General features: G+C 58.5%; 2 protein-coding genes across 2 annotated transcripts in view; one reads left to right on the forward strand and one right to left on the reverse strand.

The window, feature by feature from the left end:
* Nucleotides 1-860: 860 nt before the first annotated feature.
* RNF114 (ring finger protein 114) lies at nucleotides 861-15,645 on the reverse strand. The gene is made up of 6 exons (XM_070051708.1): nucleotides 15,465-15,645; nucleotides 12,483-12,633; nucleotides 9,074-9,180; nucleotides 8,659-8,773; nucleotides 3,738-3,845; nucleotides 861-2,404 (listed from the first exon to the last, which is right to left on the reverse strand). Exons 1-6 carry the CDS (start codon nucleotides 15,602-15,604, stop codon nucleotides 2,339-2,341), a joined length of 687 nt encoding a protein of 228 aa, XP_069907809.1. The 5' UTR covers nucleotides 15,605-15,645; the 3' UTR covers nucleotides 861-2,338.
* The window catches only part of SPATA2 (spermatogenesis associated 2), a 30,119-nt gene continuing 24,465 nt past the window's right edge, over nucleotides 13,199-18,852 (forward strand). Inside the window, exon 1 of the mRNA XM_070051700.1 lies at nucleotides 13,199-15,028. Within this exon, the coding sequence (XP_069907801.1) occupies nucleotides 14,439-15,028 (590 nt within the window). The 5' untranslated portion in view covers nucleotides 13,199-14,438. The remainder of the gene's footprint in view (nucleotides 15,029-18,852) is intronic.

The following is an 18,852-nucleotide window of genomic DNA, read 5'->3' on the forward strand; positions in this document are numbered from 1 at the left end:
CAAAGGCACAAATTCAGGGAAAAAATTGCACAAATTCCTGACTCGTTACGTCTAGGACTTAAGCTGGGCAAAGGCGGTCAGCGTGGATGTGGGGACGACAGTCGCATGCCCCTGGCTGAGGCAGCAACAGGGAGGGCGCGGTGGGGATCAGGCGTGCAGGGCTCATTTACGGCCACAGGAAGCCCATGGTTCCTATGGGGTCAGGATCAGTACGGAGCAGCTCAGACCACCACAGGGGCACCCCAACGGCAGCACTGGGCCTGGGTCCGGCACAGCTGCAGATTCTGGGGCCGGCATGGTGGTACAGAGGTTAAAGCTGCTGCCCGAAGCCCCAGCGTCCCACACGGGCGCCGGCTCGGGTCCCCACTGTTCCCCGCTGATGCGCCTGGGAAGCCGGCCCAGGTGCTTGGGCCCCTGCACCCACACGGGGGACCTGGAGGAGGTTCCCGGCTCCTGATCAGCCTGGCCCTGGCCATTGCAGCCATTTGGGGAGTGACCCAGATGGAAGCGCTCTTTTTCTCTAACTCTGCTTTTCAACTAAGTGATTTTTTTTAAGCTGCTTTTAAAAAATTATTAAAGAGGCAGACCCGCTCGCCCCTCACTGCAGGCGGCGGCAGACGCCCCCCCGCAGGCAGTGGCTGTCTGGGCTGAGTCTGAGCTGCAGAACCCCCCCAACCCACCCCCGACATCTCAGCGCTTCCCCTGGTGCACCGTCCATTCTCACCTCCCAATTCAGAGGTGGGGCCGCGCTCCTGCAGCTGGTCAGGTGTAGGAGGGAGCGGCTCTGGGCCCCGATCCCCAGACCCAGACCCAGACTCAGCACAGGATGTGTCATGAACGCAGGCGTCACCGCTTACCAGTTGGATAAATTAGGAAATTTATTTACATTCCACCTTGTAAAAGCCAGAACAGAACAAGTGTCGCTTTCTGGGAAGTCATCGTGTTAGAAATACATGAAGTGCACTTAACAGGGAAAGAAGTTTCTTGGTTCCCCCGTGAGACGAGTGAGACGCCCACGAACGAAGGCCCTGTGGGCGTCTCCCCCACCCAGACAATCTCGATTCAGGAGCCCCGTGAACTTCCCCCCCAGAATTACAGCAAAGAAACTAACCCTAACATCCGGCTCCTCCCAACTATACCACACTCAGCACAATGATTCTGCGCCCCCCGGAGCCCGCCTGCGCTGGTTCCTGGCTGTGTGCGGCTCTCCAGGGGCCGGCAGGGCACAGGCGACCTCGGCCACGGCGCAGAACAGTTCCCTGCTGCACTGGACGTGTGACCCAAAAGAACGGCCCTCAGCCCAGATCCCCCTGTTCACTGCCAGGTCTGCCCCTACACACCAGGCGATGGCACTCAGCCTGGCACTGTGCTGAACGCCCAAGCTTCCCGGCTGTCGCTACAGCAGGCTTCCAGCCGGTGCCTCGCGACAGTGCTGTCGGAGAGCCTGGGCCGCACAGTGCGCCTCCCACAGCTGTTCTCGGCGCTCAAGGGGTAGATTCACAGGCTGGAACCAGCGTCCTAAGGGGCCGTTCTGGGACAGAACACAAAGCTCAGCTGAGTCTGTTACCAAGCAGAAAGAACTTAGCCCACCACAGCCCCACACTCCTCCCCCCCTCGCTGGGGGACGACTCTGTGTTCCAAAGACAAGACCGTGAGCAGGTTCCCAGGAGGGCAGACGCGCCCGTCATCCGAGACGTCGTCGGTCTGAAGAGCAGAGGCAGAAGCTGCGGCTCTCCCACTTCCCTCAACTCCTCCACGGAGAACGCGCGGTCACACCGCGTCCTACCAAGGCACCACGCTGGCACTGAGGAGCGAGCCAGCTAACTCTAGGGGAATGGGAAGACGTCACTATCAAGCCGCAGCGTCCGGTATGCGCGACCAGAACCGTCACCAGGACTGGAGATATTTCCGGGGGTAGCAGCCGGGGGCGCAGGAGCTTGGCCCCACCAGACGCGCGGCCGGCAGCGCTCGCACGCCTGGGGAAGGAGGCGGCGCGTGTCTCATTGTGCTATCTGGGACCCAGACAAGGTCCCGGCTGGCTGGGGGCCCTGAGAGGTGAGCCCCGGGAGCAGTGCAGCAGGAGCAGGGGAGACGCTGGGTGCTCTGCCGCAGGACCCACAAGAGCAGACCACGTGACACACAGGCCGCAGAAGGCGGCTTCGGAAGAGGCCAGCAGAGAGGGGGGCTCTGGCCCGGGAACCCCCACCCCAGCAGACACGAGCGTGTGTGCGCCGCGGCCCACGGCCAGGCCTGTGGTAGTCAGAGTGGAGGAGCCGAAGGTTTCACGCTGGACACGATGGAAGCTCTGGATCCGGGACGGCGGGGACGCGGCCTCTGCTCACTGGTCGATGATGGAGCGCTGCAGCACCTGGTTCATCATGTCCTCTTCGTCCACATCGTAATCCTGAGAGCGGACAGCAGGCTCAGCGACTGTGCAGTCAGGGGCGAGGCGGCAGCCACACGCGACCAGGCCCAGCCCCGGCCCCGAAGCTGGCTATGGACTGGGCAAACCCCTGCGTCTCTGCGCCCCGCGGCCTCGCCTTCCACCTGGAGGGATGGGGCGCCCTCCGGGGGACCGTGAAGCCCACGCGGCACAGCGAAGGAGCTGGCACACCACCTGGTTCTCTGGAGCAGAGGGCAACGCGCTCGGGGCGCCTGGGCCAGTGTCAGCGCCCAGCAGAGAACAGAGTGGGAGGGAGCAGCAGCGGCCCGGCCTGGCCACTGGGCAGTGACCTGTGTGGCCGTGCGCAGGCATCACTCACTCACGGCATCAACAGTGATCACAGTAAACACTCTTCTGGACGACTCAGGGGTCTCCTCTCAGATCCTGAAATGCAGCTACCAGGGTCAAACACTACTCTACAACTCTAACACCAGTAAGTGCAAATAAAGAGATTTACTGAAGGGGGGGGGGTTCCCACATGGCCGCTGTTCGTGTCCCAGCCGCTCCCTGCTAAAGACCGGGAAAAAGCACTGGAGACGGCCCACATGTCTGGTCTTGTTACCCTCGAGACCCAGACGACGCTCCAGCTCCAGCCTGCCCCGGCCCTGGCTGCCGAGGTCATCTCATCTGGGGGTGAAGACCTGTCTCTCTGTAACTCTGCCCTTCAGTGAATAATCCTAAACATTCACTTTTAGCAGTTGGCCAAACTGATCAGTCATCGTACTATAAGACAATGGCGTGCACCTTCAACATCAGCGCACACCAACCGGGGCACGGACACCAACCCGATGGCCACGTGTGGCTAGTGGATGTGCTGTGTTTCTAAAAATACAACCTGCGATGCTTCCTGCAAAACTCATTTCCTGCATAGGGGCGTGGGGGGGGGGGCCTGGCTGTGCCTTCGTTTGCCCCCCAGCCGGTCAGCGGCAGCTGCCGTCCCCGTGACGAGGCTCGCGCTGTGCAGCCTGTGCACTCTACGAGGACAAGCCCCGCTGCCTGCCTGGTCCTCACGGGCACTTGAGCTTGCGGGTCCCCGACCAGGCCCTGTGAGAGGTGGAAGGAAAGTGGTAACACTGCGGGGGGAGGGGAGGAAGGAGCAGCCAAGGCGACCGAGCCCGTCCCCTCCGTCCGCTCTGGCCACCCAGGGCCGAGAGCAGGGAGCTCAGCTGCCGTTCCGGAGCTGGCATCAGGTCACAGACAGGGCTCGGGGACGCCCCCAAGGTCCCCTCTGGAGAAAGCGGAGGCGGCCGTGCTGCTCCCCGGGGAAGGCCCAGGGCCCGGGCCCCAGACTCACCACGAAGGTGTCGTAGGAAAACTGGTGCCGGCGCTGGATGTGCTCCATGAAGTTGGCGCTGCGGTAGTTGGGGTCTCCCCAGGGCATCGAGGCACAAATCGGACAGACCTTCCAACAAAAAGAACACGTCAGGCCCGAGTCCAGGGACACACCAGAGTGTGCAAAGGCTCACGTCGTAACACGCTCAACGCCGCCCCGTGCTCCGGGAGGCGGGCCCGTGGCCTCCAGCCCAGCACACAAGACAATCAGAAGAGTGACGAGCCACGGCGTGACAGCCTCGCATGCATTTGAGAGCAAATGCTCAGATGACGAGGATCGGGCTGGAAAAATCCTCCCACAAACAGGGGTCTGGGGCTTGGAAGACTGGAAAGAAAGGCAGACAGAACTGAGAGCTCCAGAGACAGGCCGGCGCGCGGCCAAGGCCAGGAGGCAGCAACTGCAGGCCGGCACCCAGAAACCCAGGCAGGGAGGAGAGGGGAGCTCTGGCCGGGAAGCAGGACCCCCTCAACTGCCAGAAGAGACCGGGACCAGGGCAGGTGCAAGAGGCAGGCAGGCGCTGTGAAGCCGCGATGCAGGTCAGGACTAAGGCTGACGGGGAGACCAGACGGCGTCCAGGGGAGCAGCTGAGACACTGACAGCAATGGCGCTGAGAGGGGAGACAGGAGGGTGGGAAGGCTTCAACAGACAAAATCAATCAGATTTTTTTTTAAAGATCCATTAATTTACATGAGAGGCAGAGTTAGAGAGAGAGAGAAAGACAGAAAAAGAGCTTCCGGTTCACTCCCCAGATGGCTGCAACGGCCAGAGCTGGGCCAATCCGAAGCCAGGAGCTTCCTCCAGGTCTCCCACGCGGATACAGGGGCCTGAGCACTTGGGCCATCTTCCACTGCTTTCCCAGGCCATTACCAGGGAGCTTTGTCAGAAGTGGAGCAGCTGGGACCCGAACCGGAACCCATATGGGACGCCAGCGCTGCAGGTGGAGGCTTAATCTACTACACCACAGCACCGGCCCTATCAGGGATTTCAGAATATCAAAGGAGAGCCGAGAGAGAGGGGACCAGGCCATGAGAGCAGTCTGAAACTGCAGAACAGCTCGGTAATGGCTATCCAAATTATGAGTGTAGGCAACCTTTGTTTGACCAAATCAATCCACACCTCAGACTGTATCTTACAGGCATAGGCAAAGATATGACACCAATTTAAAATTATGAAAATTTCAGACCTATAGAAAAGGAGGTAAGAGAGTTTAATGAACCTTCCCTTATCCCCAATCACTTAGATTTACATTTGATACATTTATTTCAGCAAAAAAAAGAGGGCCGGCGCCGCGGCTCACTAGGCTAATCCTCCGCCTAGCGGCGCCGGCACACCGGGTTCTAGTCCCGGTCGGGGCGCCGGATTCTGTCCCGGTTGCCCCTCTTCCAGGCCAGCCCTCTGCTGTGGCCAGGGAGTGCAGTGGAGGATGGCCCAGGTGCTTGGGCCCTGCACCCCATGGGAGACCAGGAAAAGCACCTGGCTCCTGGCTCCTGCCATCGGATCAGCGCGGTGCGCCGGCCGCAGCGCGCCGGCCGCGGCGGCCATTGGAGGGTGAACCAACGGCAAAGGAAGACCTTTCTCTCTGTCTCTCTCTCTCACTGTCCACTCTGCCTGTCAAAAAAAAAAAAAATAAATAAAATAAAAAAAAAAAAAAAGAGAAACATATTACAATAAGACCCAATATTCAATCCTTAACTATTCAATACCACCTTAAAAACACTCCTATATTTCCCTATATACACATAATTCTACTACTCTACCTAGTAAGCAGTAATCCTTTAATAGGATTTAACATCAAGGCCTTAATTAAATTTCCTAATATCACTGGGGGCGGGCTTTGGCATCCATTAAAGAAACCAGTTAAATAATGGTAGAGCTGCAAAGTGGAAAGGTGTGGGGCCGTGAAAACGTATAACATGGAAAAGCATCCATATCAAGAGTGAAGAATGGCCCTAAGAGGACGTAGCTGAATCTCAACAAAAAGCTTAAATGGCTCTGAATCATGATTTTGCACTTTTCCATATACGTAGCTGAGCGCTATTCAAATACTAATGAACACTCAACGAAGACCATTCCTGATACAGTGAAGAGAACAGGTTTAGGAGCCAGGACTGGTTCTGCCACTGACTCGTTAATGGGCACCTGACTTGAACTTGGGGGGTGCACTACCCACCACTTCTAACAAGGAGGGCGGAGACAGCGCAGGAAGTGAACTACAGTGCCTCACCGTTTTACTCAACCTCCTACTTTAGCTTCCATGGCTACCAATACAGCTGAATCTGTTTTATTTTAAATTTGAGAGGCGCAGCTGTAAAGACAGCGTGACCATCCACTGGTTCATTCCTCAAATGCCTACAACCACCAGGGCTGGGCCAGGCTGCAGACAGAACTCAATCAGGTCTCTCCTGTGCATGGCAGGGGCCAAAGCACCTGAGCTGCACCTGCTGCCTCCCAGTGCACAGCGGACTGGAGTCGGGACTGCAGCCAGGCAGGAGCCGTGCATTCCTCTACGGGGGCAGGGTCTGAGCCACTAGACCCGTCTAACTTTCAAACAGAAGATGGGAAGTAAGGGCAGGCAGGTGGGCCCTGTGTATCTGTATGTCTCTCTTCCAATTAGTAATTAGTTAATTTTTTAAAGATGTATTTTATTTATTTGAAAGAGTTACAGAGAGAGGTTCATTCCCCAGACGGCCTCAATGGCCAGAGCTGAGCTGATCCAAAGCCAGGAGCCAGGAGCTTCCTCCGGGTCTCCCACACGGGTGCAGGGGCCCAAGGACTTGGGCCATCTTCTACTACTTTCCCAGGCCACAGCAGAGAGTGGGCTCAGAAGAGGAACAGCCAGGACTAGAACCAGCGCCCATATGGGATGCTGGCACTTCAGGCCAGGGCGTTAACCTGCTGCGCCACAGCGCCAGCTCCAGTAATAATATTAAGAACTCTTAAAGCCTCTTGAAGATGGAGTTGAAACCTTGGCTTTGCGGAGTACACCGCTTTCTATGGCAGTGAAGCTGAAGCCTGCCCATTCAATGGAGTGCAGAGATCAAGAGAAGCAGTAGGAGATAAATTGGAAAATTAAAATGATAGAGGAGGTAGATACCCAATGACACAGGAAGACCAAGGTCCATTACACGAAGGGAGAAATCTAACACTGCTAGGGTCGGTGTTGTGGCACAGTGAGCTAAGCTGCTCCTACGATGCCAGAATGCCAGCATCCCTTCCAGAGTGATGGTTCAAGTGCCTTCCAGCTTCCTGCTGCTGTGCCCAGAAAAGCAGCAAAAATGGCCCAAGTCCTTGGGTCCCTCCTCTCCGCGTGGGAGACCCAGATGGAGCCCCAGGCTCCTGGCTTTGACCTGGACCAGTTCTGGCTGTTGTGGCCATTTTGGGAATGAACCAGCAGATGGAAGATCTCTTTCGGGACCGGCATTGTGGCATAGCATAGTAAAGCCTCTGCCTGTAACACTGGCATCCCCAGTGGGCACTGGTTTGTGTCCTGGTTTCTCTAATCATTCTGTGGTATTTAAATGAAACAGCAGGGCCGGTGCTGTGGTGTAGGTTAAGCCTCTGCCTGTGGCACCGGAATCCTATATGGGTTAAGTTCTGGCTACTCCACTTCCAATCCAGCTGCCTGTTAACGCCCTTGGGAAAGTAGCAGAGGACAGTCTGAGAGCTTGGGCCTCTGCACCCACATGAGACCTAGATGAAGGTCTAGGCTCCTGTCTTCAGCCTGGCTCAGCCCTGGCTGTTGTGGCTATTTGGGGAGTGAACCAGTGGATTAAAACCCTTTCAAATAAATACATATTAAAAAACAGGATTATTTTCACCTACCTGAAAGGCACAGTGGGGTGGCACTGTGGTACAGTGAGTTAAGCCTCACAGCAATAGCAGAGTGCCAGCTCGAATTCCGGCTTACTGCTAGTGCACCCGGGAAGGCAGTGCATGGCTGAGGACCTGGGCCCTGCCACCCGCGTGGGAGGCTGGGATGAAGCGCCTGGCTCTCGGCTTTCACCTGGCCAGTCCCAGCTGTTGCAGGCAGAGAAGAGAGAAGCAGCGGATGGGCCAGCGCTGCAGCTCACTAGACTAATCCTCCGCCTAGCGGCGCCGGCACACCGGGTTCTAGTCCCGGTCAGGGCGCCGGATTCTGTCCCGGTTGCCCCTCTTCCAGGCCAGCTCTCTGCTGTGGCCCGGGAGTGCAGTGGAGGATGGCCCAAGTGCTTGGGCCCTGCACCCCATGGGAGACCAGGAGAAGCACCTGGCTCCTACCTTCAGATTGGCACAGTGTGCCGGCCGTAGCGGCCATTTAGGGGGTGAACCAATGGATAAAGGAAGACCTTTCTCTGTCTCTCGCACTAACTCTGCCTATCAAAAAAAAAAAAAAAAAAAAGAGGCTGGCACTGCCGGTGGCAGCTGGCAGCTTTACACACTATGCCACAGCGCCAGCCTCTTTTTTTTAAGACTGACACAACGGGTGAAGCAGTGGCCTGCAGTGCCGTGATCCCCAAGGGCGCCCGTTCAGACCCGGCTGCTTCACTTCCGATCCAGGATCTGTTACCAGGAGGGTGGATGTGAAATGGAACAGCAGGGACTAGAACTACCACCTGGACATGGGATGCGTCTTCCTAAGCAGTGGCTTAGCCTGCTGTCCCCAAAAGTGTGCATTTTTCTATTTTAAAAGAAAACACTCTCGGGATATACATTTAAGGATTTCGGGCAAAGGTCATGGCATCTCTATAACTTAGTCCCAGACGATTAGCCAACAATACAGGGACGGGCCGGGTAAGCCAAGGTGGTAAAATGTTAATAATCCGTGAATCAGGAGTTCACCATTTTTCAGTAAGTTTGAATTTTTTCCCCAATAATACAGTAAAAAAAACCAAAAAGTCCTTACCACAGACTTGGTGTCCATGCTGTGGGATAATTTGCAGTGTTCCACAAGTCCTTCCTGATCAAAGTTCTTCTCAGGACAGTAAGGACAAGGAAAGGTGTAACGGTTTGGGACGTTCCTGGCAGACAGACATGGGAAAGGTGAGAAGCTCTCCGCGGGCACCCTGCCATGCAGCTTCAACCACTGTCCGTCCCACAAAGGAGCCACACCCACTGGGTATGGGACAGCCCCACCCTGACCAGGCCACATGCTGAATGGGCTAACATCTGAAGTGACCAGCAGACAGTCCCCCCACTTGAAGCCGACTTTGGCCAGACTAACAATCGGAGCTCCACTCCCCCAAACTCAGGCATGTGAAGCGTCCAAATCTGTGCAGCCGAAGCTGACCGCCACCTGCCGGCTCGACTGGGTCGTTTACCTTGGCTGAAGCGATGCATCCTTAGTGGTGGCCTTCACGCCCTCCATGATGTAATTCTGGTATTTGGAGCAGGTGGCCACGTGGGCACGGATCTTGGATAGGAAGAACTTGAATAGGAAGAATCAGAGCCCCGAGATTAGAGAGGACCTTGTACCAGGCCAAATCATTCCAATCAAAGGCAAGATGAAAACTAGACCCACAGTACCCAGCAATCTAACAGGGGAGCAAACTCCTACTACCGCATGTTTTCCACTCATACCAAAGCGGACATGTTACTGCGCCAAACTACTACATCTGCTTCCACTCTAAAATCACTCTCCTAGAGGTCTGCTTTATTCATGATACGCTTTCTGCTCAGAGACTTGCTACGAACAGGGACATTCATTTCCTTGAAAAGTAGAGCCAGAGATGGAGAGAAGTGAAATATCTCCTATCCAGTGGTTCATCCCCAAATGCCCGTAACAGCTGGCTAGGCCAGGCCAAAGCCAATAGCCTGGAACTCAACTTGAGTATTTCATGTGGGTGGCAGGGACCAAAATACCTGAGCTATACCTGCTGCCTCCCAGGGTATGCAATAGCAGAGTGTAGGAAGTGGAGGAGCCACGACTTGAACCCAGGCACTCCAACATGGAGCACCTGAAATGCTTTTTTTTGGGCAGGCAGAGTTAGTGCGGAGTTAGTGCGAGAGAGAGAGAAAGGTCTTCCTTCCGTTGGTTCACCCCAAAAATGGCCGCTACGGCCGGAGTGCTGCACCAATCCGAAGCCAGGAGCCAGGTGCTTCTCCTGGTCTCCCATGGGGTGCAGGGCCCAAGCACTTGGGCCATCCTCCACTGCCTTCCCAGGCCATAGCAGAGAGCTGGCCTGGAAGAGAGCAACCAGAACAGAATCCGGCACCCCGACCGGGACTAGAACCCGGTGTGCCGGCGCCGCAGGCGGAGGATTAGCCTAGTGAGCGACAGCGCCGGCCCTGAAATGGCATCTTAACCACTACCCCAAACGCCTGCCCTCCCAAGGAGTGTTTTAGAGTTTTCCACGCTGACATTTAAACCAGTCTCCTTATAGCAAGGCGGGAATCGCGTTCCACCAGCACTGCAGAGAAGAGAGAAGCTCTAAGTAAAAGGGATGACTAAGTGACACTGGTTACCCTGGTAAAAGTGACCATCGCAGACTGATACGTGATCTCAAGAAAATGAAATTTCAATTCTATTTTTCATATAAAAGCTAGGCTTGCAACAGTGAGAAACAGGGTGGCGTTGTGGCACAGCAAGTTAAAGTGCTGCTTGTGATGCCAGCGTCCCAGGTGAGCACTAGTTCGGATCCTGGCCGCTCTCCCATCCAGTTCCCTGCTGACGCTCCTGGGAAAGCAGAAGACGGCCTGAACACTTGGGCCCCTACGACCCACATGGGGGACGAGGCTGGAGCTCCAGGACCTTGGCCTCGGCCTGGCCCAGCCCCAGTCATTGTAGCCATTTGGGGACTGAATCAGCGGATGGAAAATCTCCCTCTGTGTCTCTTCTTAACTCTGCCTTTCAAATAAGTAAATCTTTAAAGATCTCTGTTTCTCCCTCTCACTGTCTGTAACTCTACCTCTCAAATAAATAAAATCTTAAAAAAAAATGTAGAGAAAACACAAAAGAGTGCTTCATTACAGATGTTCTTCAACACATGTGAGGAATGGAGAGAGAAGAGGAACTGAAATTTGATTCAACTTGTAAAGTTATCTATTTATTTGAAAGGCAGTGGTAGAGGACGGGGGTTGCAGAAGGAGGGAGAGGGAGACAGAGAGGGATCTTTCATTTGGTTTACACCCCGAATGCCTGAAACAGTGGGGCTGGGCCCAACCTAGGCCAGGAGCCAGGAGCTCCATGAGGGCTCCAGTGGGGGTGGCAGGAGCCCAGGTACTCAGGCCACCACCAGCTGCCTCTCAGGTGCATCAGAAGGAAGCGGGGTTGGAAGCAGAGGCGGGACTCAAGCCCGGACACTCTCACCCAAGTGGCAGCTTGGCCTGCACGTCAGAGGGCCCTTCCGAGGAAACACAGTACTTCACTATCTTCTACAACTTATTTTTGTTTGAAAGGCGGCAGGGGTGGGGGGAACAGGAAGAAAGAGGGAGGGAAACAGGTGCATCTGCTGATTGGCTCCTTAACGTCCGCAACAGCCAGCGGGAGGCCAGGCGGACACCAAGAGCTCCACTCCAGTCTCCCACGTGGGCCTGAGGGGCCCAGGCACCCGAGCTACCGGCTGCTGTCGCCCAGGGTACAAGGATCTGGACTGAAGCCAAGGTGGACTCGATTTCAGCCATCCCAATATGGGACGCAGGAAGCCCTAGTGGTACCTTAACCCGCTGTGCCACAACTCCCATCCTGCATTCACTAACCTTAAAGTGGAGCAAATCAAAAGCTTATAGGGAAACGAAAACAAAAACAAAAACAAGCGACCACCACCACACAAGCAGGAAGGAAGCTGAAGGTAACGGGGCCCCCAGTGAGCAGGGAAGCGAAAGAGCCCATCCAGCACCGTGTTAGCCCCACTGCGCAGCCCTAGACACTCAACCTCCCTGCAAAGGAGATGGGAGGTAGAACCATACCGTGCCCGCCCAAACCGAAGTGCTAAGGAAACCAACAGGCAAGGCCATCCAGGAAGTCAAACAAAACAAACTTGCAAAAGCGAAGAAAAGGTGAAGAAAAAAATGGTCTGATCTCAACTATTTCATCACGATTTCTGTGTGCTGGTAAACATGCTCCACGTGTCTGAGTCTGAGTCCGCAGAAGCCAGCCGAGACGGCCCCAGGCTGCAGCCCCCACTGTGCTTTTGAACCGTGTGCATTTAACGGACAGTGTAATGAGTCTAAAATTAATAAAACTGCACATCTGTTGGGAAATCAGGCACCGGTTATCTGTCCCTCCCAGCAGCAGCTGTAACAGAGGCAAACCACACACGATCGAGCCCAGTCTGATTACCCAGATGCGGCGACACGCCGGGGTCAGAGGCTGCTCACTACCACTGCACGTCACGCTGGCCTCCGTCGTGGCCGCGGCCTGTCGGGTGCTGAAGTGAAACCAACCGTTCTCCCCCCGGCCCTGCCTGCGCAGAGCACGCCTGAGTCACATGTAATATCACGTCACTAGTCTAACTGAACAGTGTACAGTGTTTGGAAAAACGGGTTTTACAGGGAAACTGGGACAAGTGACTTCTATGGCTTTCAAAGCTGGGGTAGATGATGCTAAACCAACTCATAAAAAAAAGCAAAAAAAAAAAAAAAACAAAAAAAAACCCCTACGTTAAGAAAGGAGCCAGCGCAGCGTCACCGCGGACCCGGCATGCACACGTGCGGACACGGCGCGGCCAGCACTACGCTTCCCCCAGCTCAGCTTGGACAGACACGGCTCCTCCGGTTACCTCCACATACATTCTTACGGCAGCCATGGCAAGATGTCTCTGTGCTCTCGATCTGCCGCTCGAGCTCCACGGCCCGGACGCCAGGCGCCAGAGCGCTGCGGCACACCCCACAGACAGGCTTCTTCGGCTTCAGACACTCCTGCAGGCATGCAGAGCAAAAGCTAGAACAAGACACACAGAGAGCCTCCGTCATGCATGGCGGGGACAGACGGCACCAGCGTCCACTTGTACAATGGAGCCACGAGTGATGGACTCAAGACAACTTGCTCCCTGCCCTCAGTCAAGCCCCGAGTCCTTCCAGGCCAGAAAAGCTGGGCGTGAGGACAGGGAGCGCGGTGAGGACACACAGGCCCAGCAACGGAAACACGCAAACCGCCGTCACACAAGGCGAAGGTGCGGGGCCAAGGCTTCAGCTGGCAGCCCCTGCCCCGCGCGATCTCACAGGGGTGGGTGGGGGCTTCCTGCACCTCCACCTCCTCCCCTGTGAAATGGCGTGGGGAGGGTGCCCCTCAGGCAGTGTCTAGCACACACAAAATGCAGGATGAATGGAGCTGCTGGCTTTGAGCGTGAGGGCCGGGTGGGGAGGGGGCAGACCACAGAGGCGGCCTGCGCCATCGGCCTTCAAGGGCTCGGCTGGCAGCAGACTCGACTACTCAGGGTGCACCTGCGGGGTGGGAAGCTAGCAGACCCGCGCCAGCAGCAGGAGCAGACTGCGTCTCCCGCGGGACTGGCGCGGCAGGGACCAATCAGATGGCTCCCAGCAGGGGATCCTGAAGGCCGGGGGAGGCGGAGACCCGACTCAGGGAAGGACTCAAAGGCAAGCAGCAGGACTGGGTGGTTCAGGAATTCGGGGACCGAGAGCTACCGGACGCTGGGTGAGGCACCAAGGCAGCTCCTGAGCAGGACACCTGGGCCGCCCACCTGGCCGCACGGACCCAGGACCACGAGATCCAGCAGGGAGGGCCCAGGGCGCATCACCAGAGGCGACCAGCGCACCTGCCAGGCTCATTCTTCTTTAACTAAGAACACCTTCCTCTGCCATTAAGCTCGACGCTAGTGCTGCTGGGGACGGTCAGGCCGGGCTGCCAGGTGAGAGGGCTCGGCTCAGCCCGAGGGAGAGGACAGAGAAAGCCCATTCTCACGGGGCCTGCGTAAGGTGGAGGAACACAACTGTTCACTGATGCAGTGAGGAAGTCTAGGCAGGGAATGAGACAAGCCAGAGCGCGCCTGGGGGACCACCGGAAGCTCTCTGAGGCCACATTTGGGCCGGGGCCTGGCTAAGAGGGGTCGCTCGCTGATTGCAGGCAGAGGTGACACCAACCAGAGGCGCGGCAGGAGGGGCAGGCGCCCGACCCTGCTGACAGAGGCAGAGCCCAGGAGCCCCCAACGCAGAGGGTCCCACAGCACCGAGACCAAGGCCCGCGGGCAAGCACCAGGGAGGCACCGCCCCTGTTCCCCTCAAGTCACCAGCGCCGAGGGACACCCAGCAAGCAGCAGGGGTCCCAGGCTGGTTTCAGTTTCTATTTCCTCCTCACCGGCCTCCCTCTGGCTCAGCCTTCCAGATGCTCCGCCCCTTCTGCCAGGCACTCGGCCACCTGCCCCTCTCCGCGAGAGCCCAGCGGACCGGGAGGGTGCTGTCCTCCGGAACTTTGAGATGAAGTCTTACAAACCCCAGTGCCCAGCCAGAGCCACGGTGGTGCTCAAGTCTCCAGCGACCCGTTAAAACCCAGCGAGGCCAGGACACAGCTCTCGGCTGGGGCTCAGGGAGACGCGCTGCGCCCCACGGCGCTCCCACCTGCCGTCCATCAGCACGGAACTGCTGGACACGTGCAGCCTGCACGGCCGGGAGGAGAAGCGAGCCGCGGCCTGAACCCCAGTGCCGCTGCGGCCCCCACCCAGGAGAGGGCCGGCGGCTCGACGCTGGGCCAAGGCTTCCGAAAGCTGTTAAGTGAATGGACCCCGCGGGATGGACACGAAGCTGGGTGGCCCTGCGCCGAGGTGCGCAGGCTCAGAGCAGGCGGCCGAGCTCCACTTCCACGCCGGGGACCCACTCCTCAGCCCGCCCCTTCCGCGGTCACGCGGCTCCTCGAGGCTGCGGCCCTGCACAGGAGGTCTCCAGCCGGGGCGGCACCACCTCTCCCCAGCTCAGCCGAGCGCAGACGCCGAGGGCGGCCATCTCCCGAGACCCCGAGGGAGGGGAGGGATGGCCACGGTGATAGCGCAGGGACCCGAGATCCGAGGGCAGAGGCGGGAGGCGCACGGGGCAGGAGTCCGGTTCCAGGCTGGCCAAAGGGCGCAGCAAGCAGCCGGCCTGGCCGCAGAGCCTCTGCCGGGTGCCCGGCGTCGACTACCCTGTAAAATGGCTGCCAGCCCCCGCCCCTGCACAGGTGCCCCCTGCAGACGACCGCCTGTGAGTGCCTACAGGTGCGCTCGCCGCCGACCAACAGAGGATCCCCGGGCCCCCGCCAAGGCGGCGGCCGTGCCTAGCACAGGGAGCCCACAGAGGAACAAGGCCTTGCGGGGAAGCACGACGCAGGTGAACCCGTTCGCCTACAGGTTTGCTTGTTTTGTTTTGTTCTTCTCTTCCCCTAGTTTTAGGAGCGTCTGTCGGAGCGAGGCCCCCGCGCGGCCCCCGCTCCCGGGCCAGCCCCCCACTCCGAGAAGCACAGCCCGGCGCGCCCCGAGCGGACTTCCCTTTCATTATTTCCCCCTCCTTCGGCGTTTCCCCATTTTCAGTGCGCAACGCCAGCCCCGACGCCCAGAGCCCTAGCCCCGAGGCGCATTCTGGCTCTCCCAGGGCGGACCTCGGCCCCTGCCCGGCGCCTCACGGGCCGCCCGGGGGCAGTCGGCTGTGCCGGCCCCGCCAGCTGCCACCCCCCAGGCCCGTCCTTGCGCCTCCGCCCCGGAGACCCTCCCCGTAGGGGCCTCGCTCCCCGGCTCCGCTCCCCTCCCAGCCGGGCGCCCTGCGGCCGGGCGCGAGCTTGCTGCTTACACGTGTCCGCAGGGCACCTGCACCGGCTTCTCGTACACCTCTAAGCACACGGGACAGGTGAAGCGGCCCAAGGGGTCGGCCTCCGCCGCTGCCGCGGCCAGCGGAGCGCCGCCCTCACGACCCTGCTGCTGCGCCGCCATCTTGCCGCCGCTCAGCTCCGCGCAAGGGCGGTCGGGAAGGAGGCGCTCGGCGAGGGGGCGGGTCCTCGGCGGCGACCGAGCACGCGCGTGGGGGCGGGGCGGAGCGTGCGGCGTGCGCCGGTAGGGGCGGGGCTTGTAGGTCGTGCGTGCGCACGCTGGGGGCGGGCTAGTGGCGGGCCACGCCCCCCGGACGCCGTACGGAGCTGGGGAGGGAAGTCTGGGAGGTGCGGACCCCGAAGGCGGCGGCTGCCGGTCGCGGCCGGTTTTCCAAGCTGAAAATGTTAGCTTCGCGCTAGCTGCGCTGTGATTTCATGCTTCTCTTCGAATCAACTCCATTCGATTCATATAAGCCTAACCGACATTTTAAAAATATATTTTCATTTTATTGCAAAGGCAGAGACTAGATGGGCAGCGGAGGAGCTGGGACTCGAACCGAGCACTCTGATAGGGACCGCGGCGTCCCAGGCGGCAACCTCACTGCCATGCCGAGTGCCACCCGAGCTTCAGTACGTCGTAAAGGGGAGTTGATGTCTCTCCTGAGCTGCAGCTGTCAAATCAATGTCGCAAAATCCATTGCGATGGGAACAGGATTAATTCACCTTGGGAGCTGTTGATGGTCAAAGGGGTCTCGGCCGTTATTAGGTGTGGGAGCTAGCCAACAGCACTTTTACTAAGATTTATTTATTCATTTGAAAGGCAGAGTTAGAAGGAGAGACACAGAAAGGCGGGTCTTCCGTCCACGGGGCAGGGCCAGGCCGGAGCCAGGAGCCTGGAACTACGGCCGGGTCTCCCCGTGGGAGTAGGAGCCCACGGATTGGGCCACCCTCTGCTGCTTTCGCTGGAGCGTGAGCGGGAAGCGGGGTTGGGAGTGGAGCAGCCGGGACTCGAACCGGCGTTCATGCTGGATGCCAGCGTGGCCAGCGCTGGGGGCCGCCTCTGTGCAGAGTGGACACCGCGGTCACCACCGGTGCACCTCCAACGAAGCTCTGCCGCGGTCCCGCCTGGTTCTCTCCACCGGGAAGGCAGCGTGCAGACAGGCCCGCACCTTAGACGCTGTGGAGGCCGCTCCCGTGCCCTCACTTGATTTCACTTGACCGGACAGCAGCAGGTTCTTTCAGCTATTGGGGGGGGGGGTGTCCGGCGCTGTGGCACAGACAGACGGTCAAGCTTCCGCCTGCGGCTCTGGCATCCCATATGGGCGCCAGTTCGAGTCCCGGCTGCTCCACTTCCGATCAGCTCCTTGCTAATTCACCTGGGAAAGCAGCAGAGGATGACCCAAGTGCTTGGGCCCCTGCACCCGCGTGGGAGACCCGGAGGAAGCTCCTGGCTTCAGATGGGCCCAGCTTTGGCTGTTGCGGCCATTTGGGGAGTGAAACAGCGGATGGAAGACCTGTCTCTCTCTCTCTCTCTCTCTCTCTCTGCCTTTCAAATACATAAATAAATCTTAAAAGAGAGAGGGAGAGAGGGGGAGGGGCATGTTTGTCCCGCGGGACGACCTGACTATTGGGGCAGCCGCCGAGAAGCCCAGTGCGTCCTCTTGGCTGTTTCTCCTGTTGCTGACCCCGTCCGCGTGTGCCTCGCCTTCCCTCCAGGGGCTGCGGTGTCCTTGAGGGAGCAGAGTGTGCCGCACGTGCAGGCCCCTGGGGAGGCTTCTGCAGGCCCTGGTGGGCGGGTGGGGGCTGCAGTGCCAGGGGCAGGAGACCCGGGGCCGGGCTTTCGAAGGCACCAGATGTGTGCAGTGGGTGCTCGCAGATAAGCACTCTGTGTGCACAAGTACGGCGAGCTGGGGTTCCAGGCCTGTTCCTGTTGTGTCGCTCTGTGCACTGAACCGGAGAGGCTGACTTACCCCTTTTCGGTTTTGTTACTGTGGGTAGAATCTGGACCGTGGTACAGCGGCCAGCTCCACCCAGCTCCGTCCAGCTCCGCGGTGTGAGGTGCACGCCCGTCGCCATCCAGATGTGGCCACCAGGCGGCGCCAGACCCCCGGTCCTGCACCACAGCAAGTGTGTGCCCTTTACGAGACGGTGCTTACTTTATCCCGTCGCCTTCTGCGGCCATCATCCTGTTTCCTGTTGCCATGACTTTTAAAGATTTATTTATTTATTTGAAAGGCAGCGTTACAGAAAGACACACACACACACACAGTGAGAGAGAGAGAGAGGTCTTCCATCCGCTGGTTCACTCCCCAGTTGGCTGCGACGGCTGGAGCTGAGCTGATCTGAAGCCAGGAGCCAGGAGCCAGGAGCTTCCTCCAGGTCTCCCATGCAGGTGCAGGGCCCAACCACTTGGGCCATCTTCTGCTGCTTTCCCGGGCCACAGCAGAGAGCTGGATTGGAAGTGGAGCAGCTGGGACTCAAACTGGTGGCCATATGGGATGCCAGCACTGCAGGCGGTGGCTTTATGTGCTCCGCCACAGTGCTGGCCTTCATTTAAAAAAAAAAAAAAGATTTATTTGTTTATTTGAAAGGCAGAGTTACAGAGAGAGAGAGAGAGAGAGAGATTGATCTTCCATCCACTGGTTCACTTCCCAAATGGCCACAACGGCTGGGGCTGGGCCAAGCTGAAGCCAGGAGCCAGGAGCTTCCTCTGGGTCTCCCACGTGGGTGCAGGGGCCCAAGGACTTGGGCATCTTCCCCAGGCCACAGCAGAGAGCTGCATCAGAAGAGGAGCAGCCGGGACGCGAACCGGCGCCCATATGGGATGCTGGCGCCGCAGGCCGAGGCTTAGCCTACTACGCCACGGCAGCAGCCCCGGTGTTGTTAACTTGCAGGGGCCATACTTTCCTGTGTGTGCGCTTTGCGCTGTCTTGTTGACCATGCGCAGTTGAACGTGGGGGCGGGGTGAGCTGGAGAGCGGCTCCCCCTTCCTGCAGGACTTGCTGCTTTTGTCTCCCGTGCGTGTGTCGCTGTAGGTCGTGTGTCGCTGTAGGTCGTGTGTCGCTGTAGGTCGTGTGTCGCTGTAGGTCGCCTCGGTGTGAGGACCGGCCTGGGGGAAACATCGTCATGTCTGAGGCTGGGCCGCTTCGTGGCCCGCACCCTGATGTTTCCTCCGCGTACGCAGCTGCCCCGAATGTCCTAGTCCTAACGGCTCGCCCCGGCGTAGCGCGAGAGAGAGATGGAACAGGCGAAGGATCAGGCCTTTAAATCCCTTGCAGGTGGGCGTGGCAGTGCGCTAGCCCGCCTCTTGGGTGCCTGGGCTCGAGTCCGTCCTGTTCCTGACTTCAGTCTTGCTGATGCGCACCCTGGGAC

Source organism: Oryctolagus cuniculus, chromosome 11 (assembly GCF_964237555.1).
Source record: "Oryctolagus cuniculus chromosome 11, mOryCun1.1, whole genome shotgun sequence".
Classification (NCBI taxonomy): Eukaryota; Metazoa; Chordata; class Mammalia; order Lagomorpha; family Leporidae; genus Oryctolagus; species Oryctolagus cuniculus.

What these genes read in the sequence shown, in the direction of transcription:
- RNF114 (XM_070051708.1), bottom strand. Translation starts at nt 15,604, where the DNA reads ATGGCGGCGCAGCAGCAGGGTCGTGAGGGCGGCGCTCCGCTGGCCGCG. An exon ending in CAGGTGCCCTGCGGACACGT is followed by an intron (nt 12,634 to 15,464) that starts GTAAGCAGCAAG and finishes GTCTTGTTCTAG; the next exon opens with CTTTTGCTCTGCATGCCTGC. An exon ending in GCATGGACACCAAGTCTGTG is followed by an intron (nt 3,846 to 8,658) that starts GTAAGGACTTTT and finishes TTTTGTTGGAAG; the next exon opens with GTCTGTCCGATTTGTGCCTC.